Consider the following 24,894-nt stretch of genomic DNA (forward strand, 5'->3'; position numbering starts at 1 on the left):
CTTTTGGCAAGCTGTTTTACAAGAAATAAGAAATATCCTTGGTTATGGGATCAAGTTGGCATTTTGTTTGGTTATCTTAGAGCTACTACATCTGAGGAAGATTTTGAAAAGGTGGTCTTATTTAATGTCAGCTAGAATGCTAATTTGTCAAAACATGGGGGGAAACCTAAACCACCATCTAGAGACATTTGGATTTCTAAGGTATGGGAAATTGTCTATATATGGTCAAGCTGACAGGCACAATTAGAGAAAAAGAAGGCAAAATGAATGACAATATTTGTAGAAAAAAATGAGTTTGGTTATCATTTGTTGGAACAATGAAGTACAAGATCCAGTTAATCCATATCTGTTGTTACTAGAAGAAATATTATAAAAATTGCCCATTTTAAAATGTGATGAGTGCTAATGTTGATATTTGTAAAGGAAAAAACAATTAAAAGAAGGTAAAGGGACGCGGGTGGCACTTTGATCTAAACAACAGAGCCTTGGGCTTGCCGATCAGAAGGTCAATGCTTAGAATCCCAGTGACAGGGTGAGCTCCTGTTGTTCAGTCCCAGCTCCTGCCCACCTAGCAGTTCGAAAGCACGTCAAAACGCAAGTAGATAAATAGGTACAACTCTGGCGGGAAAGTAAACGGCATTTCCGTGCGCTGCTCTAGTTCACCATAAGCGGCTTAGTCATGCTGGCCACATGACCCGGAAGCTGTCTGCGGACAAACGCCAGCTTCCTCGGCCTATAGAGCGAGATGAGCGCCGCAACCCCAGAGTCGTCCGCGACTAGACCTAATGGTCAGGGGTACCTTTACCTTTACAGGAGATTTACAGTAATAATTAATTCAATGCAAAGCTATAGAAAATTACTTTTTTGGCCCAAAAGTATAGTAAGTAAAGGTAAAGGGGACCCCTGACCATTAGGTCCAGTCGTGACCGACTCTGGGGTTGCGGCGCTCATCTCGCTTTATTGGCTGAGGGAGCCAGCCTACAGCTTCCGGGTCATGTGGCCAGCATGACTAAGCCGCTTCTGGCGAACCAGAGCAGCACATGGAAACGCCATTTACCTTCCCGCCGGAGCGGTACCTATTTATCTACTTGCACTTTGGCGTGCTTTCAAACTGCTAGGTTGACAGGAGAAAAGTAGTACAAGCACCTTTATTCCTGACAAGCTACAAGTTAAGGTGTTGAATATGGTGCAGGGACACCTTCATTATTGCATTCCTCCACAAAAAGAAAGTTTTGTTTTCGATGACCCAGTAATTCCAGCAGTGCAACGCATCAGCTAAGGGCGATTCCAATAGGAAAGAGTTTAACAAGGCATGCTGGAGTTTTGACTATTTCCCACTTCCGACCTCCCCCCACAAGCAAGAACCCTTTGCTGTCATAGCAGATTGAAGCTGACATTTCACCATACAGGCCTTACTCTCTGTTTGCTGTACAGCTCAAGGAAATGCTACATTTTCATAGCCTCAATGAGGATTAGTGGAAGGTATTTATTTTCAGTAAAGTATCTATATGAGGTCATGGAAACCTGTTCAGTGAATTGCTCTTTATAAAAAAAAAGGGGAGGGAGAGAATTTCAAGAAGTGCTGCTGCAACTGAGTGGAAAGTACTACAGCAGCTTTAAATTTGGATGTCTGTTTCTATTTTGTCAACCCTTGATAATCCTGGGGATTATCTAGTCCAACCCCCTGCAATACAGGAATCTCCACTAAAGCATCCATGACAGATCCAACATCTGCCTGAAACCTCCAGTGAAAGAGTCCACCACTTTCTGAGGGAATCTGTTCCACTGTCAAACAGCTCTTACTTTCACAAAGGTCCTCCTGGAATAGCATTAGCCTTTTTTGCTGCTACAACACTCCATTGACTCACGTTAAGCTTGTGGTCTATCAAGACCCCTAGAACCTTCTCACATGTACCCCTGGCAAGCCAGGTGACCTCCCATCTTCTGTTTCTGCAGCTGGTTATTCCTGCCTAAGTGTAGAACCTTACATTTGTCCACATTGAAATCCATTTTGTTCATTTTGGTCCAGTTCTCCAATCAGTTAAGGCCATCATGAATTCCGATTCTGTCATTAGCCAACCCTCCCAGTTTGGTATCATCTGTAAATTGGATGAGCACCCCCTCAATTCCTTGATCCAAGTCATTTTCAAAGACGTTGGACAACAATGGGCCCAGGATAGATCCCTGTGGCACTCCACTTACGAATTGTGAATGTTATGTACTGAAGTTCTCACCCTGGGCCAGCAGGGGGATACTGTAGATATTTATGCAAATGAAGGATCGAAAGTGACGTTCAGTGATTGGAAAGTTTGCATGCAAATGAAGGATCGAAAGTGACGTTCAGTGATTGGATAGTTTGCATGCAAATGAAGGATCGAAAGTGACGTTCAGTGATTGGATAGTTTTAGAAAGTTGCTACAGTTATGTAGTTCTGGAGCTCTATATAAGCAGGCTGACTGAGCTCCTCAGTTCAGTTCTGTTCTGGCCTGTGAATAAAGAAGAGCTGTTTGAAGAATCGCTGTATCGTCTGAAATGTTCACCCACAACTTAACAGTGAATATGTCAGAACTGATCGAGTTCCTGCTTATGTTTTCCTCTCCGCCTTCAACTCTTATTTACTTTTAAAAAGGTGGTATATTGCTAAAGTGAATATTTGACTGGAGTGAGGGAAGGTTAGGTCATGACATGAGCATTCTGTGTTATCTGGCAGTGTGATGCTTTGTTGGCTTTAAAAAATAAAGATAATACTGTGTGTTAATGGAACCACAGGAAAGCAGCTGTCTTTCAGAGGTGACGAAGGCTCTGTAGCATTGCTACTCATAAAAAAAGAGAAAGATGTGGTGACAAGCTGTGAAACCAAACAAAACTAAAGGGCCAAGAAGATCTAATAATCTTTGGATATCCACACCAGCTCATTCTCACATGATCTTTCATTCAAAATTGTCCAAGGAACCATGGACAGCTGACATCTCATGCGCTTCTGAAATGAGGTTCCTCCAGCAGTAGAGAGCCTATGGTACTTTCCCATGGAGCAGTTGACACAAGGTTTACAACAGGTGAGGATGCATCAGGGAAAGAAGTGTTGTTGTTGTTTAGTGGTGTCCAACTCTTCGTGACCCCATGGACCAGAGCATGCCAGGCACTTCTGTCTTCCACTGCCTCCCACACTTTAGTCAAACTCATGCTGGTAGCTTTGAGAACACTATCCAACCATCTCGTCCTCTGTTGTCCCCTTCTCCTTGTGCCCTCCATCTTTCCCACCATCAGGGTCTTTTCCAGGGAGTCTTCTCTTCTCATGAGGTGGCCAAAGTATTGGAGCCTCAGCTTCAGGATCTGTCCTTCCAGTGAGCACTCAGGGCTGACTTCCTTAAGCATGGATAGGTTTGATCTTCTTGCAGTCCATGGGACTCTCAAGAGTCTCCTCCAGCACAATTCAAAAGCATCAATTCTTCAGCGATCAGCCTTCTTTATGGTCCAGAAAGAAGTGTATTTCCTCCCAAATAAAATTAAGAGCTTTCAGAAAATGTCATAGGTGCAGTACAGAAGTGTAGCAATGATAGAAGTCTGGACCAGAGTCTATAACTAATGGTGTGGGGAAACTCTTCAGTTCCATTGTGGGAATTCTAGGCAGAAGAGCCATATCAAAAATAAAGAGGGCGTGGCTAAATTTTAAGCTTAGGTCCACATCCTTAACATACATCTGCATACTATTTTCACGGGTATCATCAGTTCCAAGCAACTGAGAGTGTGCTAAAGCAACATTCTAAAGTCTTAGCAAATCTTGAGTCAGCCCCTGAACGGTTAATTCATGACCTCATGTTATTGTTTCAGTGTTTCTTATTATATTTGCCATCTGAATTGCAGGCAAACCCATAAGGACATAAAAATTATTGTTCTATGAGTGGCAGCTACAATTCTAATGATAGAAACAGATGTGTAAGCTGCAGCAAGATTCCTTGGTGGCTGTATTTTTTTGCCTTTGTGCACTATGCTCCCCCCCATGCTGCCCCCCCCCATTTAGGGTGAATTCTTTTTGCACTCATCTGCCTATTATTATTATTATTAATAGTAGTACTATTATTATTTACTTAACCACCATCTCTGAGATATAGCACAGCTCCAGAAGATTTTACTGAGTTAGGCAAAACCTGAAGCTGGAGAAAAGACAGTCTTGAGTGGATGGCTGCTGAATAGAGAAGAACTATTTAATTTCTTTTTAGCTGGGTTTTTCATCAACAGTGCTTGTTATTTCAGCTCAACCAAGCATTAGGAGCCTCCATTGCTTTTCCACATGGCATGGCTGCTCTTACATTTAAAATCCCCTCTCTTTAGTGGAAAACTTCCATAGTAACTCTGGAATGCTAAGGAGTGCGTTGGGGCTCACAGGCTGTACTTGACCCACTTAAATCCCTCTTTAAAAATATATATCAAAATATCAAAAAATGAGTTGTAAACTGAGAGATACTTCCAGAATGGACTGTTTCTAGAACAGAGACTGAATAAAGGCTTTCAAATAAGGAAAACTACTGCAGGGTCACCACTGAACCCATACATTCTTAAAGGAGATATTATTCTTTTCTGATATATTCCTCCTCCTTGCAGAAAATATTAATTAGAACTCAATTAAGGGTGTTTACAAAGGCGTGCCTACCAGCAGAGGTGAGTATAAAGTTAATGTGGCCTCAGAGTTATTCGTTGAGTATCTGAGCTCTAACGCTGAATGAAAAGTGCTGTTGAAATTACTAATAGAAATTACTGAGCCAGAACTCACTGGCAGAGTACCTGGTTTGCATACAGAAGACCCCAGATTCAACCCTCAGCATCTATAGGTAGGGCTGAGAATACCCTGTCTCAAACCTGAGGGGAGGCAGTCATCACCAGTGTTGACAATACTGAGCACATGGACCAATGGGCTGACTCGTTATAAGGCAGCTTCTTACAACAATTATGGGAGAGGCCATGGACCAGAAACTCAAAAAGTGAACTTTTTGTTGCCTTTCGCACTCGGCCATTGGGGTCAGGTCTGCCCTACTCCGCCTCCACTCCTCCTACACTGTTGGTCGGCCTGCCTGCCTCCATCCATCCCTCCACTCACTGCCTTCCCTTCTTCCTCTTCCTTCCCTTGCTTTTTCCTCATCCTGCAGCTCTTGCCTGCTCTCTCCATCCCAGGCTCACTGGGTGCTCCAGCCATACTTTTGATAACACCTGTGGCTGACATTACGGGGGCCCCGTAATGGCCCAGGCCAGCAACCGGATTCCTCCGCCAAGGCGGACAAAGGAGCCTACGCACCTCTCTCGGCTGCCCAGAGCAGCGAAGGAGCAGCCCAGAGAGCAGGCAGGTGGGCTCCTAGCCACTCCGAGAGCCAGTGAGACACGATTTGTGTGCCCCCCCTGGACTTCCACCCTTGGTGGGATCCAACCTGACCAACCCCTTAGCTCTTGAGTCGCATCCTTGGCCCACTGCTAACACTGTTCTTATATGGCTGGAGTGGGGAATGTTTCCAAGTGCTTATGGGCTACAGCTCCCAGCATCCTTGACCATTGGTCATGCTGGTTGGGGGCCTGATGAGAGTTGGAGTCCAACCTTTGTGGTACAGTACTGAGTCCTTATATTAAAGCTAAGAAAGAGCTGGCTCTAAATATAGGCCAATATGTGCTTTGGATTGAATGTCAATATGACATGAAAGCATTAGTAAAATACGATACTTCAACAACACAGGGAAATGTTGGCAGGCCTATATTTTTAAAAGCATAAAAGCAAGAAAGGTGGTTTTAATTTGTTCCAGTGCACAGGCTGCCTTATAGTTTGGGGTTTGTCGCTTGAATTCAAATCTACCCAGAGGTTCACTGGTGCAAATGAAAACAAGGGCATCCCCATCAGTATCATGGAGATTACTCAAAAGGACTTGCTTTGCCCTCGGGTCAAGTTCCCAGGCAGCACCAATAAAGAATGTGTAGTAATAATAATAATAATAATAATAATAATAATAAAAAATATAATATTGCTGAACTTCAAGATGGATTTTAAAAAATAGTAGCAAATATAATACTTAATGGCTTTAAAAGTAGCCCCCTGCCCTGTGATGGATAAACTAGAGAAATTACAAAGCTCTTAGATATAGTTATCACACACTTGAGAAGTCAAATGTGAATAGTGCCTTTGAGCCAATTATTTCTGACTTTCACTTTGTGCTTCAGGTGACCTCTGGTGGTGAGCCATAGATCTTGCAATAACATGGTTGTGTTGCTGCTTCATTGCCACGGAGATTCCTCCAGCAGTGGCCCCAATTTCAAAAATACCTCTGCATTCACAGAGGTGGTGTATTTACTGTCCTTAAAGCAAAATTGGCAAGTGTTTTGTAGTGTTTTGAATGTATTTGGATTAAATCCTGAAAGGTGGTTAAGCTATTCAGCTTGCCTAAGTTGCATGTTTTCATCTGGGGAATGGTTTTTTAAAAAAGAGGGTTGCTTGCCATTTTTCTGAAAATAGCATGCCCCTTTTAGACCATTGTTGTTTGCTGTGGGAAAATGTCAGCTCCATCAGTGCGTTAAGGAGCAGCTTTAGATGGCAACCCTTTTAGATGTTGTGTTTTTACAGGGATGTGGTGCTTTCCAAAACAGTGCTTAGAAATGTGGGACCGCTGAGCATTGTTTGATTCAGCTATCAGTAAATTAATGGACCCAGTTCAACACTGTAGCTCAGAAGCGATGAATGGCTCCCTGAATTCCTTCTGCTCCCAGGCCTGTAATCTGCATCCTTTAATTAGCCTGCCTTTATTTTGGCCAATGCCTAATGAGTGGCAGTACTTTGGTTCGTGCCAAAGACAGAAAGTGCTTCACGAATTTCCTCATGCTCGATTTTCAACAACCACATTTTTCAGGTAGTAGTATCTCAGAAAGCTGGAAGATCACCCAGTGCAACTGCTTGCACTCACGCAAAATCCCTTATGTCTCAACATTTTAAATGAATTAGCAAGAGTATCCAGATGTATGGGTTGCCAGCACGAAGGATGCTTGCAACTTAATACTGTAGAACAGGCACCCCCAAACTCGGCCCTCCAGATGTTTTGGGACTACAATTCCCATCATCCCTGACCACTGGTCCTGTTAGCTAGGGATGATGGGAGTTGTAGTCCCAAAACATCTGGACGGCCGAGTTTGGGGATGCCTGCTGTAGAAGGAGCGTACAGATGTTGTAAATGGGTTTTTGGCAACAGGTTCCCTTTTAAAATAACTGGTTGTATTTTCTGTGGAAAGGGCCCATCAGGATTAAGTGAGGGGGAAATACAGACTACCAGTTTGATGCCAACATATGGAAGCTGTGGGGAATTTCCATGCACGAGCAGCACCGATCAAACAATAAGCACCCATCTGGAAGCAACCAAACTTCCATTATACTGGAGGAGCTTATAGAGCAAGAAGTACATTGAGTTACACAAAAACACATGGCTAAGAGTAACAGCTAGGGTCTATTGTGTTGTGTGGCAAACTAAAACCTTGGAACTTCCAGCTTATCCTGACCTCCCCCATTTCCCCTCCCACAAGGTCAGAACTGAGACAACCTTAAAGGAACCTATTAAGAAATGAGCCTCACTGAGTTTAATAAGACATGTAGTACAACCCTATACATACCCACCTGGAATTAAGTCACACTTTAAATATTAAGTGCACATAGGATTTCAGTCTTATTCCACGCCCAAAAAAACCCAATATTCTTTTTCTATGGCTGTTTCCCGTTATTGTGATTTCCCTCTGTGCTGCCACCTGGTGCCGTTTTCCTCATTATGCAACTGGGGTTGCGGTGCTCATCTCACTTTCAGGCTGAGGGAGCCAGCGTTTGTCCACAGACAGCTTTCTAGGTCATGTGGCCAGATTGACTAAACCGCTTCTGGCGCAACGGAACACTGTGACAGAAACCAGAAACGTTGGTTACTTTCCTGCCACAGTGGTACCTATTTATCTACTTGCACTGGTGTGCTTTTGAACTGCTAGGTTGGCAGGAGCTGGGACAGAGCAGCAAGAGCTCACCCCGTCACCGGGATTTGACCTGCCGACCTTCTGATCGGCAAGCCCAAGACACTCAATGGTTTAGACCAGAGCACCACCACGTGTGGTGTGTAGTGGTTATACTAAGACCTGTGTTTCAGTTCATGTATTGCTTCAGAAAGTGCAAGGTAGCTGGATTCACCTTTAAATGCAAACTAAATTGAATTTCTCTCCTGACCTACTTAAATGGTTATTGTGAGCCTATGTACACCACATTGAGTTCCTTGGAGGAAACACGGGATATAAATGTAATGATCATCATCAGAATGGTGCAGGGACATGGCAATGTGTCGGTTGCCTTCTCAACAGGGCAAAGTTGAGATGCCTTAGATATTTGCCCGAATGTATTGCCCCATCACTGATGAAACCAAGGAAACTGCCAATGCAGTGCAACAGAGGAAGACAAAGAGGGTCAGCCCAGTTGCTTTAGTAAACCCCATTAACACTTTCACACAAAAATAGCTGAGGAAGGGAGAATTTTTTTGTGATACTCAACCCTCTCTATCCAGCTCACCACTATTCCTGATGTTCTTTAATTTGAGATTGCTCTACATTAACTATATCTCCTATTCTGGTGTATAGTCACATTGCCAGCAGAAATTGAAAACAGCAGAATAGTCCCCTTCTAACCCCAGTTGGCTGCTCATAGAGCATCAAATTAAAACTTGTGTCATAATCTATAGGCGCCAACACTAGCCAAATGCCTCATATGCTTTAATGCCATATCTCAGACTTTTTAAATAGCATTTGCACTGAAGCAGCATAGCAGAGAAGTTGCTTAACTGATAAAAGATGATAAAGACACAAAAACACTTCCTGTTAGTGTCAGAGTTTTGGCAGGGATGGGATTCCATGGGGACTGCATTATAACTTTTGTAGTGGGTAAATGCTTCAAATTGTCTTGACAACAGCTGGGCCTCATTCATAACATTAGTTTCACATTATCTTTCTGGTTTTAGATACCATTGAAAATCCTGTCTGTCCTAACTCAAATACTTCTGTTCTCTTTAAAGTTCCTCTGTTTATCTAAGCAGTTCAGTTTGTTAACTGAAGAATGAAAACTTACTTTGCCTGCGTCATTAAGAAATCCAGCCCTAGCATTTGAAGTGCTTTCAGTTTTCCCCAACTGATACTGAAATATAAATTCCATTCTACGTGGCACCCTAAGAACTATAGCTTTTTGCTCCATAAAAGAAGACTGTTTTAATGGGTTCTTTTAAAAAATAAAAATCATTACATGTACAGTGGTACCTTGGTACTTGAAAGGCTTGGCTCCCGAACAAATAGGCTCCCAAATGCCATAAACCCAGAAGTGAGTGTTCCAGTTTGCGAACATTTTTCGGAACCCGAATGTCCGGCACTGCTTCTGATTGAGTGCAGGAAGCTCCTGCAGCCAATCGGAAGCTGTGTCTTGGTTTTCGAATGGTTTCGGAAGCTGAATGGACTCCCGGAACAAGATTAAGTTGAAGGACCAAGGTACCACTATATGTGTGAAGCCTGTTACTTAGCACAGCTCAGATGTGAGTGGTGTTGCCTAAGCTATACTGTGAACCTTAGAATATAATGTGATATGGTTTGTGCAGAAATCAGTGGCACAGCAGAGGGATATCACCAGAACCTTATTTTGTGCAAAAACCTTCCTCTTAACACAATGTTCCTGGCTTTTCCGTATTTCTTTTTTTATGCTAAGCATGCTGATAAGTATTTTTGAGCATCACTCCTGTCCCAAAACATGTGACGGAAATAAATGTTAGTTTGAAACATGGAGAAGAAACTCCCAAGTTGGATTTGTGGAAAAGCTTCAGGCATATTCCCCCCTCGCTCTGGGTGACTGGTCATTAGGGTCAATTTCACATGACTTTGCCTTGACCTGTGGGTTAGGCCCAACCCAACTGCAGTCAGAGTATAAAGAGGTCCTTTTTAATTGCTGCAACATACGTTCAAAGTACTGACGAGCCCACAGTAGGCCAGAGCTACTTGACAGGCAGTCTTGAGCAGGTGGTGAATGAATTAGGTAACCTATTTTATTTACACGTATCAATCCAATTGTTATATCATCCATCTTCTCAAGCCTACATAGGGATCCCGTCAGCCCCAACTCAACCATGCCCATTAGACTTCATTGCTTCACTCCACGGATGAAGCTAATTGGTCTACAACTTTGGATTTGCAAACATTCTTCCCATGCCTTATTATCCCTTGTTTAGGAATCTGGAAGCAATGATGATAAAAACAAGATTCCTTTGGATTACAAGGATAAGACAGGTCTAGGAGCCAGGAGGTATAAATTATGTAGGAGTAACTGAGCCCTTTCCAATGCTTCCTCTCTCTCTCTCTCTTTTTATCAAAGCCTTGAAATAACTTCCCTTCTGCCATGCTCACCTTCAAGGTTTTCATTACCTTGGCACCATCTGTTCATTCCTTCTAGTTTTGCCTCGTTGATTCCTTCTCCAAGCGAAACAAAAAAATAATAATCCTTTTTTGGTTCATGAAAAATGCTGATCTACTTTTCATGTTCAGGAATAAGGGATGAAATATTTTGGAACTGGGAGTAGCCTAGAATAGTAGACTCCCCGTGGTGTGTGATTTGGAAAGGGCAGGCACATTCCTGTGTCACCAGATAATCCTACCCCATAAGAAAAATAAAATGTGTCAGGCTTGAGAGATACTTCAGCTGTTTGTTGGATAACTTTTCAAACAGACTCTTACCCTGTCATTTGAAATAAGAATACTGTCCCATTGCAATTAGTACAAGAGTTGAAACGGGATAGTTTTGAGCTTTTGGATTTCAGATTTCATATCCTTGGAGAACCCTTTGCATATTGTAAGCAAAAGAACCTCCACTATGTTCTATCTAGAGCACATGCTTAAGGTAAAGGGACCCCTGACCATTAGGTCCAGCCGTGACCGACTCTGGGGTTGTGGCGCTCATCTCGCTTTACTGGCTGAGGGAACCGGCGTACAGCTTCCGGGTCATGTGGCCAGCATGACTAAGCCGCTTCTGGCAAACCAGAGCTGCGCATGGAAACACCGTTTACCTTCCCGCTGGAGCGGTACCTATTTATCTACTTGCACTGACGTGCTTTCAAACTGCTAGGTGGGCAGGAGCAGGGACCGAAGAACAGGAGCTCACCCTGTCACATGGTTTCGAACCGCCGACCTTCTGATCGGCAAGTCCTAGGCTCTGTGGTTTAACCCACAGCGCCACCCACGTCCCTGGAGCACATGCTTAGGCCTGATTAAAAGGTGACACTGGAAATGTAAAACAAAACCAAAAGAAAACAAGACACTTAACGGCATTCTACCTGCTGCTTCTTATTTCAACTGACCCAGACCACAGTCACCATGTACTGAACACCTATAGAGATCGTCGATCCATAATGTAGTAAAGCTGCATGCATGAGTGATATAACCAACTTGCATAGAACCTCACATGGGTTTTTCTCACATCCCTGGTGCAACATTTAAATCGGGTCTTAGTTTGTCCACAGCAGCGGCCAGGCATGTTGAATCTAGCTGTTGTGTCATGCAAAGTGAGTCATGCCATACCATATATATGCACATTGCAGGGGAAGAAACATAACAATGGAAAACCTATCTTTCAGGCTGTTTGGTTTACTGAGCAGCACTTCATGGAGCTGTTCTTATTCTGGGAACCGGGACCAGTTCCAGGTTTGAGTGGTCCCTAGGCATTGTGCTCTTGAGAAAGCCTACTCACCTATCAGTAGGTCCTGGAGGATTTACTTGGCTGTGGCAGCAGCAACACTCTAAGTAGCGTCAGATCAATGTGATGTTGTGGTTGGAATGTCACCATATGTCAGGTGCGCGTGCAAGAGCCGGGCCCTGTGACCAATAGGACTTTGCAGGACTGGGGCCTTCCTAAGCTTGTTCTGAAGAGGCAAGGTGCGGCCACGCAGGTGAGGCCGATTGGTAACTCACAGAACCTGGTGGCAAGAGCCAGGAAGGGGTATAAGGTCAGCATTTTCCTTCGGCTCTTTGCCACAGCAACATGTTCCCTATCTTGCTTATTGATCCTCGGGCCCCTGACTTCGTGCCTCCTTGCTTTCTGACCCTCTGACTCCTGGCTTCCTGACTCCTAGCTTCTGGAAACCCATTCCTGCTCCCACCCTGCCATCTTGCCCCCAGTCCTGATGTCCCCTGCCAGGACTTTGATCACCCATGAACTGGAACATGACACCATAAGACCTGGAAGGCCATGGTTCCAGTCGCCATACAGCCATGAAGCTCACTAGGTGGGCTTGGGCCAGTCACTCTCAGCCTAACCTACCTTTGGGGAACAGGATAGCTATGTATGTCAGTGCACTGTCAGCAATGGGATCTGTCATGGCAATGGGCCCCTGGCAATTGAACTGCTTGAATACCTCTGTTTTAAGGCTTCCATGGGGATTAACCTGCAGTGTAGAGCCTTGTTATCCATGTTGGGATACTGCCAGGGAGATAGAATCCATCTGAGCCCAAGCTCGGTGCCGGACGATCCATCGACCTCCCTTAGTCACGCAGTATCTAGCAATTGTAGCGACACGAAGCCTCAAGAAAAGATAGCCACATTCTTGGACTTGTGCACACTCTATCAGCAGAATTCACACAACAGAAGTTGCACAGCATGAGAGCAGAACATGCATATTTACAGTTTATTAGGCGTTGGTCAGAACAAAGAAATCATGACCGTCTCCTCCGACTGCTCAGGCAAAACAGCCAAAATCGAAACGAACTTACAACATAAACATCCTGTGAGACAGGAACTTACGCAGGCTGTTATACAAACATCCTGCTCCCTTTTAAGGTGGAACGGAAATATCCTAACATCCTCCCCCTTTCCGTGTAACCTGTAGTACCTGTGGTTCAACCCAATTGCAACCTTTGTGCGTAAACCTTCAGTTGTTCTCTGTTAACAACCTTAGACAACAGATCAGCAGGAATTTCATTTCCTGGCATGTAGGACACCTGAATGAGTCCTTTCTTAATGCACTCTCTTGCACGATGTAGCTTAATCTGCAAGTACTTGGTTCTTTGCTTGCAACTCTCTGAGTTTAGCAAAGCCAAACAAGATCTATTGTCTTGATACACTTGTATAGGACATTTCACAGAAACCCCAATGTCCTTAAACAGTTGCATCAACCATTCACAATCCATGAGTGAAAATGACAGAGCATTGAGTTCTGCTTCACAGGAACTTAGGCTAACTGTTGTCTGCTTTTTGCACAACCAGTCAAACAGGCAGTGGTTGTACATGTAGCATACTCCAGAAGTGCTTGTACCATCCGTGGTGTCACTTCCAAAACTCGCATCTGCAAAGATTTCAAGACCTCCAGTCTTCTGACTGGTGAACCTCAGCCTGTAGTGCATAGTCCCTTTCAAATACCGGGCTATGCGCTTCAGAGCTTTCCAATCCTGAACAGTAGGATTGTTAGCATGTCTGCTAAGCAGGTTAGTGCTTACAGCAATGTCAGGTCTCGAACATCTAGCAATGAAATTCAACTTGCCTAGAATGCATCTGTACAGCGTTGTGTCAGAAAACGCTTCAGCAGTACTGTCTACCTGGTAACCTGTCACCATCGGTGTGTCTGCTGGGTTTGCATCAACCAAATTCAACCTGGTTAATACATCAGTAATTTTCTGTGTTTGGTGTACCAGAAAATTACCTGCTTGGTCCCTCTCCACCTGCAGAGAAAGATAGTTGGATACCTCACCAAGATCCTTCATGTCAAAGTGCTCCTTCAGCTGAGCTAGGGTGCTTTGGTAAAAAGCCTGATTCTTCCAAAACATCAGAAGATCATCAACAAAACATAAACAATACAGTTTGTTTTGCCCCTCCTCCTTGACAAACACACACGAATCAGCTTTGCCCTGGTGAAAACCTAGAGAAAGCAACGTTTCAGTGAGTTTTGTGTTCCAACACTTGGCACTCTGCTTGAGACCATACAAGGATTTCCGCAGTTTACAGACCATTCCCTTCTGTATCTGCATTCCATCAGGTGGAAGCATGTACAGCTCTTCCCCCAAAATCCCGTACAAAAAAGCTGTATTAATGTCATGATGGGAAACATGCAGTTTCTCCTCCGCAGCGATCTTGAGCATCAGCCGAATGCTCTCATATTTGACCGTGGGTGAGTAGGTCTCGTGGTAATCCTGCCCTGGTACCTGTGAAAAACCTCTGGCAACCAATCTGGCTTTGTGTCTGACAACCTTGCCATTCTGGTCTGTCTTGGCCTTGAAGACCCATTTGCTGCCAACCAGTCTCATTCCTGGGACTACCGGTACCAGTTCCCAAGTCTGGTTCCTGTTTAAGGAATCAACTTCAGCCTTCATGGCATTAAGCCAAGGCTCAGCATCTTTAGAGGTTAACTCCTGGACCTCTTTGAAGCTTGAAGGTTCCCACACCTTCTCTGAGCTACTAAGAACAGCAGTTGCCATCTTAGCAAACTCATCAGCAAATCTCTTTGGAGGTTTGCCTTTGGTCGCCCTTTCAGACCTGCGAACCAGACGCAAGTCTTCTGGACTCATCTCCTCCTTCTTAGGAGAATAGTGACCAATGGTGAACAGTGGTTCTTCCAGTTCATTGTCAGACTCATCAGATGGTCTGACTGAGGCCTTTGCGCTCTTGTAGTCTGCTGTGTCATCACTGTCACTGACAGCAGCAGCAGCGCCGCCCACTGAACTGGAATCCGAACTCTGATCATCATCATCATCACCATCATCATCCTCAGTTTCCTCAGCTTTCTCAGCATGATCTGCTTTCTTCACATCACCTTCATCCTCCTCTGGGTAACTCTGGAAAATTCCCACATTTTCCCCCCACTTAGGATTGTACTCAACACTCCTTGTGAACTTTATGGATTTAGAGTTAGTCATCCATACTCTGTATGCACCTTTTTCGTACCCCATGAACAAACCATGTGCCCCACGCTTCCCAAGCTTGTTGCTTTGTGGGGTGTGCACCCACATGTCAGAACCAAAGATTCTCAAGTGCTTGGTGTTAGGTTTCTTACCAAACATTTTCTCATAGGGAGTGCCGCCAATAGGTGATGACAGTCTGCGATTAAAAGTGTAAACCAAATTCGAGAGAGCCTCCCCCCAAAACTTCTCAGGGAGGTTGGCATCATGCAACAAGGTTTTTATCCCTTGCAGCAACGTTTGATTTGCTCTCTCCGCAAGCCCATTCATCCATGGCGATCTAGGCGTTGACAAGTCATGCTGGATTCCCTTCTCAGTCAGTCAGGAAAGCTTCAAACTGCTGAGAAGTGAATTCCCCGCCTCGATCAGTAAACAGACAACCAATCCGTTTACTATGAGCATTCTCCAACCAAGCACAGAATGCCTTGAACTTAGGAAATGCTTGCGATTTCTGCTCGAGCATAAACACATGAATGTACCTGGAAAAAGAATCAATTAGAACCATGAAGTACCTTGCTCCTCCCAAAGAGGGCGCTAGAGGACCTACCAGGTCTGCATGAACTAGCTGGTAGGGTTTGGAAGCCTGCCTGCTAGACTCCTTGCCTTTTGGAGCAACCTTCACCTTGTTCTCTGCACAAGATACACATTTCATGTGAAATTTGCAAGGTTTGATGTCCAAACCTTCAACCAACTCAGGCATCTTGGCTAGCGCTTGCCAAGAGAGGTGACAAAATCTGCGATGTGCATCGTGAATGCATCCTGCATGAAGAACCTTGTTAGTTTGTGCAACACAACAAGTATCAGCATTAGACATAGCAACACCATTGTCATCATAAGTTAGACAGAACAAACCATCCATCAACTTTGCATGCCACATGTCCTCTTTGCCTTTTCTGATGACACAGATAGTCTTCTTGAAGGATACCTCAAAACCACGCCCAGTCAGCTGTGGTACACTTATCAAATTGTCCACAGCTCCTGGAACAAAAAGAACATTACTAATCGTAGTATGCAGACTTTCAAGTTTCACAGTCCCAACTCCTGTAGCTTGCAAAGTCCTTCCATCAGCCAGCTGGACCTCTCCATCTTGAGGTGTGAAGGAGATGAACAGATGGCGGTCTTTGGTGAGATGGCGCGTGGCCGCAGAGTCAACAATAAACCTGGCCTTCCCCTTCGAAGCAGATTTGCTGGCAAACAAAACCTTGTTTTCCACCAGCGTGGGCTTTTGCAGCTTGCCTTTAGCCTTTGGTGAAGCTGTGCCAGCAAACATAGCCTTGTTTTCCACTGGCGAGGGCTTTTGCAACTTGCCCCCCTGCTCCTGGCCATCAGACGTGCCTTTAGCCTTTGGTGGAGCTGTGCCAGCTAACATAGCCTTGTTTTCCACTGGCATGGGCTTTTGCAACTTGCCCCCCCGCTCCTGGCCACCTGCAAGCATCTTGCTCTGTTTACATCTGGTCTTCCGGCCTCTGCAAAGGCTCTGACCTTGGTTCTCACGGGAAACAGAGCTCTCAGCTGCCGACTCCTTGGCTCCCCCTGGAGGCTGGAATGCTGCCTGGGATGACGTCGCAGTCTTCTCCCCCTGCAGCTTGCAACCGGTGCCCTCAGCATCCCTGCATTCACTAGCATTCTGGGAAACAGCCAGGACCTCCGATGCATTCAAACACTGGGCTGGGATTATTGGCTGGTGGGCCTTTTTCAAAGCATCCCACATGTCACGTGCCGTGAGATTTCCAGCAAGCGTCTTTATTTCCTCCAGAGAGACGGATAAGACAATAATATCCATGGCCTTCGAATCCTGGCCCTGCCATTTCTCTGTCCGAGGAACTGGAGTGGCCTCAAATACAGTATGCCAGACTCCAAACTGACGCAGCAAACTCTCACACCATCTTGCCCAGGTCTCATAATTGTCCCGATTTAATTTAGGACACTCAGCAGCTTCAGAGGCTTGGAAAAACTCCATTCCAGCTTTTTACTTTAGCCGTGAGCCTTTATGCGTTCTAAGACTTCTTATCTCGGCAGCCCATAAATCACGATGCCTCTGGCTCGGCTCCCAGGCCAATTAGTCTTTGCCGGACATCAAAGGGGCTGCCGCGGCAACAGAAAAGCCTCTGCTTTCGCTTTTCCCACACATACCTCAGCAGTCTGTCGCAGTCTTACTCTCCTGCAAGTGCCGTGAATCTGGGCCCGAAACCTGTTGTTGGGATACTGCCAGGGAGATAGAATCCATCTGAGCCCAAGCTCGGTGCCGGACGATCCATCGACCTCCCTTAGTCACGCAGTATCTAGCAATTGTAGCGACACGAAGCCTCAAGAAAAGATAGCCACATTCTTGGACTTGTGCACACTCTATCAGCAGAATTCACACAACAGAAGTTGCACAGCATGAGAGCAGAACATGCATATTTACAGTTTATTAGGCGTTGGTCAGAACAAAGAAATCATGACCGTCTCCTCTGACTGCTCAGGCAAAACAGCCAAAATCGAAACGAACTTACAACATAAACATCCTGTGAGACAGGAACTTACGCAGGCTGTTATACAAACATCCTGCTCCCTTTTAAGGTGGAACGGAAATATCCTAACAATCCAGCATCTCCATGCTGAGAGGTGATCCACTGAGAACCGAGACAACTATTTTCATCCTTTTCATATTTTTGGCCCAGGAGCCGGTAGCATGCCGTATTCTTTCCTTATTTACGTATGGATTTCATTTCAAGATGGTTGCAGCTCTTGCTTTTCAGTCATGTGTTGAAATATTCAAATTCATATTTGAATTTTAGAGTTGGAATATATACCATGAGGGCCATCTAAGCCCCTGGAATGCAGGAATCTTTTTCCCAATGTGGCAGTCAAACTCATGGCCCTGAGATTAAGAGTATTGTGCTCTACCAACTGAACTATTCCTATGCATGTTGTTGTTGTTTAGTCGTTTAGTCATGTCCGACTCTTCATGACCCCATGGACCAGAGCACGCCAGGCACCCCTGTCCTCCACTGCCTCCCGCAGTTTGGTCAAACTCATGTTGGTAGCTTCGAAGACACTATCCAACCATCTCGTCCTCTGTCGTCCCCTTCTCCTTGTGCCCTCCATCTTTCCCAACATCAGGGTCTTTTCCAGGGAGTCTTCTCTTCTCATGAGGTGGCCAAAGTCTTGGAGCCTCAGCTTCACGATCTGTCCTTCCAGTGAGCACTCAGGGCTGATTTCCTTAAGAATGGAGAGGTTTGATCTTCTTGCAGTCCATGGGACTCTCAAGAGTCATGGGACTCTCCAGCACCATAATTCAAAAGCATCAATTCTTTGGCGATCAGCCTTCGTTATGGTCCAGCTCTCACTTCCATACATCACTACTGGGAAAACCATTCCTATGCATACACCACCAACAACCTTCTTGTTATGTTATCTCTGGCTTGCTTAAACAGTTCAATACAGCAATTGCCTTCAAGGATAAGCTAAATCGCTTCCCACCCCCCAAAATGTGGGGACAATAGGTAATCTTGCTTATCTTTATTGCAGGTATTTTAATAGATGTTGAGAAGCTGTGCTCCAGAAATCCACATAGTTGTTTTGAAGGGATATGTTCCCAAGTCAAATAATAGATTAGATTTTTGCTCACTTATAGTAAGTGGCCCAGAATCTTGGAAGGTCAGTCCTTGATAGAATCATTCATTTCATATGGCCACCTCTGCAAAAGCATGTAAAAAGGAGAATCTGATTAATGCAAGAGTACGAAGGTTACTTTTCTCACAGTCCTCAGGAAAAATGGCATTATTATGGCTAGAGGAGAATTTTGTTTGGTCTGCCTATGTGACGAGGCCGGAGAAAGCAAGCTTAGGTGTAGTGGAGCGGGCATAAACACACCTGTAAGGAAGATTTTGAGCGTGGCTAATGGTTTGTAGGAGGGAGCAGAAAGAGAGAGGCTGTCTTCTGTCCTACCCTATGATGAGCTGAGGCTCTTCGTGCCAAGAGGAGTTGAAGACACTGCCATCTGGCATAAAAGGGGGCTGCAAACACCCTGAGGTTTAGGGGAGCATACCACAGCATATTTGGGCAAGCTGAATGAATATACAGGTTGGAACATTCCTACCTTTTAGATTCCACACTTATCCAAATTTTGCAATGCATTTATTGGCGGGGGACGACGACACCGAAATGTTGTTTGTGTTTTAAATGGCATATTTTGGGATAAAATACCTTTAGAAATGCGTATGTTGAGATAAAATACATTTTAAAAATGTATTTTGCGATAAAATGCAAATTTAAATGTGGCTTTTCATGCTTTACTTTTTAATTCACATATTTATGAGGACGGAAGTGAACCAACCAGTACAAAAACTGACACGGATCAGAAATATGACTGTCCCTGCTTCTCCCCCATTTCATCGCATCCCATGTTCCACTGAATGTGTCTTGCAAACTTTCCCTGAAAGGCATATGAAATGGGTTATTTCCTATTTTGAGGCTTGTTTGTTCACTCAAAATATTTCTATACTACCTTTCACCAAAAATGGTCACAAGGAGGTTTACAACATGTATTTTGGAATATGGTTTGTCTCTTTGTTCTCTGTAGGTTTAGCCGCTTCTTAAGGTACCACTGCCAAATTTGGCATGAGAGTTCCCAATGGGGGTGAGGGGAGGTCTTTGACAACTTTGGGATGCTGGCCACCATTTTGAAACAAATGGCAGACCCAAAGATGACTTTGGTGTAGCTTCAGCCAATTTTTGGCATGACAGGTCCAAACTTATAAATTTCACTGTCCGTTTAAAAATCGTAGTATTTATTATTATTTTTTGCTTCTAAAAATACCTGGGCAGCACCAAGATACTGGATTCAAATCCCTGCTTAGTCCTGAAGCACTCTGTGCTAATCGATATCTCAGCCTAGCCTACCACACAAAGCTGAGGATTAACTAGTCTTCACTCATAGTAGACCTATTGAAAGTAATAAACATAACTGAATGTTTATTCAGTTTATTCATGATGATAGATAGACAGACAGACAGATAAAACTTTATTCGCATTAGCCAATGGCCATAGCAACAGTAAAACATTACAGTATATGCAGAAAAGGTGTGCTCCCCATGACCCCGTGGACTGGAAGATAAGGCCCAAATATTTGAAAGCTTTGACCTGTTTGATTGGCTGATTTTCCATACGCCAACTGTGGGGCCTATATTTCTTGAGAGAACCATAACTTTGGTTTTCTGATAGTTTACGACCAGGTGTTCTCTCTGGCAATACACTGAGAATTCTCTTATCAATCTTTTTAGGCCTATTTTTGTTTGGGATAAGAGAACTGCACCATCAGCATATAATAGTACAGAGATTGGTTCTGAGGCCACTTTAGGGGCATGGAACTCTGGAGATGTTAGACCATGGAGATGGACCATGTCGCTTATGTATAGGTTAAAGAGTCCCGGAGCTAAAATTCATCCTTGCTTGACTCCCTTTGTAGCTGGTACAGATCCTGTAAGTTGACCATTTGTAGAGCAACACACTTTCAGCACAGTGTCTTTATAAAGGCAGTTAATCAGATATAATAATCTTCTGTCTATGCTTGAGGTGTTCAATTTAGCCCATAGTCTTACTCGTGAGATATTCATATTTCTCCCTCTTCATTCCAGGTGCTTTTATAATCTGCTGGACTCCAGGATTAGTCTTGCTGCTCCTTGATGTTTGTTGCCCGCAGTGCAATGTCCTGGCATATGAAAAATTCTTCTTGTTACTTGCTGAATTCAACTCTGCCATGAACCCCATCATCTACTCTTACCGGGACAAGGAAATGAGCGCGACCTTCAAACAGATTCTTTGTTGTCAGCGGAACGAAAATGCCAATGGCCCAACAGAAGGCTCTGACCGATCTGCTTCTTCGCTCAACCACACCATCTTGGCTGGAGTGTGTAGTAATGATCACTCTGTGGTTTGAAATTGAACTGAAAGGGTTTTTTTTGTTTTTCTTTTTTTAAGGAAACAAAAACAAGACACCCACACATGAGAATTTAGTGCTGGGTGGATTACTAGTTATAAAACAATTGACAACATTGTTGGAGGTCTTGGAAGCAGAGGAGAATAACAATTTTACTAAGCTCTACTTTAATCACTAATGGACGATAGTACTTTATTCACCAGTGCCCAGTCCACAAAAACTGCCCAGTCTTTAGAAGCCTCACTGTTGTTTTGTTCTTATCTTCTGCTTGGTGGAAGTAGAAAACGAGCTGCTTACACTGGGAAGCTGACAAACGTTTGGGAAAGCCATTTTTAAAGCTACTCATAACTAGCCTTCATCAGATGATATTTTTGTGATGGCCCTAACTGAAAGCATCTCCAATTAATTAAGCTTAATAACTGCTTCAGTGCCTTCTCATTTAGAAATTTAGGCTTCCTCCTTGTTGTTGTTTTTAAAATGCATTTCATTAATAATTGTCCCCATCAGCATGCTTTGTGATGGACATTTTCAGGGCAAGGACAGAAACCTGTTGTAGCCTTCATTTTTATTTACACTGCCAATAACAATGAAAAACACCTGTTTTACTACTACAGTTGTCAATATAGCGGCTGGGAAATGAATGTCTTTCCCTTGATTTACTAGAGTTTGAAAGCAGGCTTGTTGAAGACATGGATGTGCTTAATTCTCACACTGAAATCGGTGGGAATTAAAAGTTGTTTGGTGACTGGGTATATTGCCCCCAAGACATTTAGCGTTCTTTAGTAAAGAATTAAGCAATCTGCGTGACATATACTGGAAGTTTTAAGAAGTTTCTCATGGCCAGATCATGTGGTGGATTATAAAATTCTGAAAGAGCCACCTTCAAATTGGCTAAGGTGAAGCATGACCATGCGTATGTTTTTTAAGTGTATTTGTAGTGTCAAGTCTTCTAATTAAAGGGATTTTACTTTTGGGGGAAAGTAAAACTTTTTTTAAAAGAAGGAATTTTCTTCGCTGTTTTGCACAGAGTGGGAGATATTTCTTTTTGATTTTTCATATTGCTTAGGTCTGGGATGTATGTGGCCAGTTTTCCTCTTACTCGCCCTAAAAAAGCCTGTGACAGGATTGAGGGGGATGACAGATTTATCTAGTTCCAGTGGGGAATGCTTAATCTAGTAGGGATATTTCCGTCTTTTCTTTATTTTTAAAGCCACTGACTGTGAGAATGGCAACAGCAGGCCTCTCTCCACTCATGCCACAACTGGATCTCATATTCTTTTCACTGTTCACTGAGGTTTAAGGTTCAAATGGCAGTTGGTAGAGAGATGGAACTTATCACCACCATCACCCTCACAGACAGCGTATTTTAAGATGTAGGAAAAGGTAATCTTTCTACGGTAGGCAACTCTCACCGGAAATCAGATGAACCAATTCAGTCACCCCTCCCCGCCCACACACACAAAAAAGTAACCCCACATTTGCTACCTAAGAAAGAGGTGGCAAATTCTGAGTGCTTTTGCACCTCGGCCCTAATTTTCCTTGTCATCCAACTATTTCCTTGACTCAAAGTCCAATTTCTGTTTGGTTTTGATTTTTGTTTTACAGGCAACATAAATCAGTATCACAATGAAAATCTGTTAGTATTCTGTTCCTACAAACAAGATTTGTTATTTAGAAAAATGGATTTAGAGTTAAGCCTTTGCTTTCATTACTGTAATCTCTCGATGGAGATTAAATATAAAGAGCTCTCTATAGCGAAGGCTAAGGATTAAAAAAAAAAGGAAAAAAGAATTTGGGACCGTTGTGATATTGGTGTAGCTCGCTACATCAGTAACAAATTTGCAGGCCTTCTGTGCTGAGAATCTGCATACATCGGACAGAACATTTGCTTGAGACCTTTGCTTAAAATAGATCCCTCATTCTAATGTTCTGGAGCAACACATTCAAGATAGTACCATGTTTGTGAGGTAGAGTATGTAGATTTCTAAGAACAACGTATAGCAATGTCAAAAAGGTAAAGAGTATGTACAAACATAGAATATTTAGTAATATCCTAAGTGAAAGTAACTGAGAAGTGTGGCTCATCATACCAAAAGGTACCCAGAAATCACCTGCCAGTTAACCAAAAGTTTGTGAGATGGCAAATATGAAATGAAATTAAAAGCAATGAACCCATTGTTCTTTACTTATGTAATTTGCCTAATGAAGAAGTCAGACTGTTAGATTTTTTTTTAAAATGCCCTCCATGCTAAGCCACTAATAAAGTTCTCTCGATGAATATGTAATGTTTGATGTACATGTGCCTGTCATCATTCACTGGATTTGTTTGGCATCCCTCAACCAAGCAGAACTAAAATGTTCCTCTATACTACAACTATAGAAATCATATAAATGGCTTAGAAGCCACTTTGGCAATTAAGCAGTTTATAAATAAGTAGAAAAGTAGCTATATCCAGAACAGTAAGATGTATAGGCAAGACTCTACGGTCATACCTTGGTCTTTGAACAGCTTAGTTCTCGAACGTTTTGGCTCCCAAACGTTGAAAACCCGTAAGTGACTGTTCTGGTTTGTGAACTATTTTTGGAAGCCAAATGTTTGATGGGGCTTCCGCGGCTTCTGATTGGCTGCAGGAGCTTCCTGCAGCCTATCGAAAACCGCGCTTTGGTTTTCAAACGTTTTGGAAGTTGGGACTTCCAGAATTGATTCCGTTCGACTTCCAAGATACGACTGTACTGTAATGTATACACGAAGGGAACACTAAACCTCACACCCACGAACTGATATGGAAATTTGAAGAACTGAGCTTAAGAATGAAAAATGAGAAACCAATAGGAACCGAAACTGACAGGTGCACTCATCCGTAGCTTCACCTCACTGTTCATCTACCTCTTCTGCGATTGTTGCTGTCACATTAAATCTTCTCTAGTGAAAGGCAAGCAGACCTTCAACCCATCTTGCATATCACTGCGCCTCCCTCCCCCTTGTGCTGCCCTATGAGTTGTAGGGTTGTTGGTAGAGTTTGGACAGCTGTCCCCAGGCACATTGGCTCATGTGGTCACCTGCTCCTACAAGAGCCATCCTTACTGTCTCGCAAACACAGAACATCAAAGCACATTGTGGGCAACCATAGAGAATGTTAACTCCATTGCTTGTTTATCAGCGTTCATAAGGAACTCCCTCCCCGCTTGTGTTTTGTTGGCAAGCATGAATGAGCCGGGAATGTTCCTAATAATTCTATTCCCAAAGGCAGCCCAACACTTCAGTATGTTGCTGAAGAAAGAGGAGGTGGTCCTCAAAGGAGAAGGGAGGCCCACCTAAGGACCAACTCTTAATATGATGACATGCCTCTTTTCTCTCAGTAGCAGAAATGCAGATTCCAAGGCTGCTCTTTGATCTTTCGCACAGAGCGACCTCTGAAGAAATAAACAATCTGGCAGGCTAGATCAAAATAGAAAGGCCAAGTGTAGTGGTTAGCAAATGGTTTCTCAAACGTCAAGATTAAAAACCAGTTGACTGTGCACATCACACACGAGAATTCCTCCAGATCCATCCCATCTTTATGTCCCTTTAAGACTTGTAGCATGATTGCGTTTAGTGCAATATATCTATTTCTTAGAACTGTGCTAGCCCCGACTCCCAGTGGACGCACAACCTCTGACACATAAGGGATGCGTCTTGTATAAATGTGACTAAGGCGCATTCATTCCAATGGGTCATTCCATTTATGGAAGGCCATTTGCTCCAGCAGATGCTTCTATTGTCACCTTCTTTGCAGCGACATTATTTACAGAAGCCATTGACAGTTCTAGTGTGCAAAAGCAGCAGCAGCTTCTGTCTGAGGAATGGTGGCAGCTGTTCCTCTCTGTGTGTGTCCCCAAAACCCACAACTTCCTTCCAAGCACTCTGAAAAGTACGCCCAAAATTATTTGAAGAGGCATTCCCCTTGCACAGACAAGAGGGACAGCATACAGTGGAACCTCATGTTACGTTCCATCCCCCTTGTGAACAC

The 24,894-nt window shown here is 43.8% G+C and overlaps 1 protein-coding gene across 1 annotated transcript in view; it reads left to right on the forward strand.

Moving 5' to 3' along the window:
* LPAR1 (lysophosphatidic acid receptor 1) overlaps window positions 1-23,169 on the forward strand; it is a 63,584-nt gene extending 40,415 nt beyond the window's left edge. Inside the window, exon 4 of the mRNA XM_053370603.1 lies at window positions 20,583-23,169. Within this exon, the coding sequence (XP_053226578.1) occupies window positions 20,583-20,884 (302 nt within the window). The 3' untranslated portion in view covers window positions 20,885-23,169. The remainder of the gene's footprint in view (window positions 1-20,582) is intronic.
* Window positions 23,170-24,894: the final 1,725 nt, after the last annotated feature.

Source organism: Podarcis raffonei, chromosome 17, assembly GCF_027172205.1.
Source record: "Podarcis raffonei isolate rPodRaf1 chromosome 17, rPodRaf1.pri, whole genome shotgun sequence".
Taxonomy (NCBI): Eukaryota; Metazoa; Chordata; class Lepidosauria; order Squamata; family Lacertidae; genus Podarcis; species Podarcis raffonei.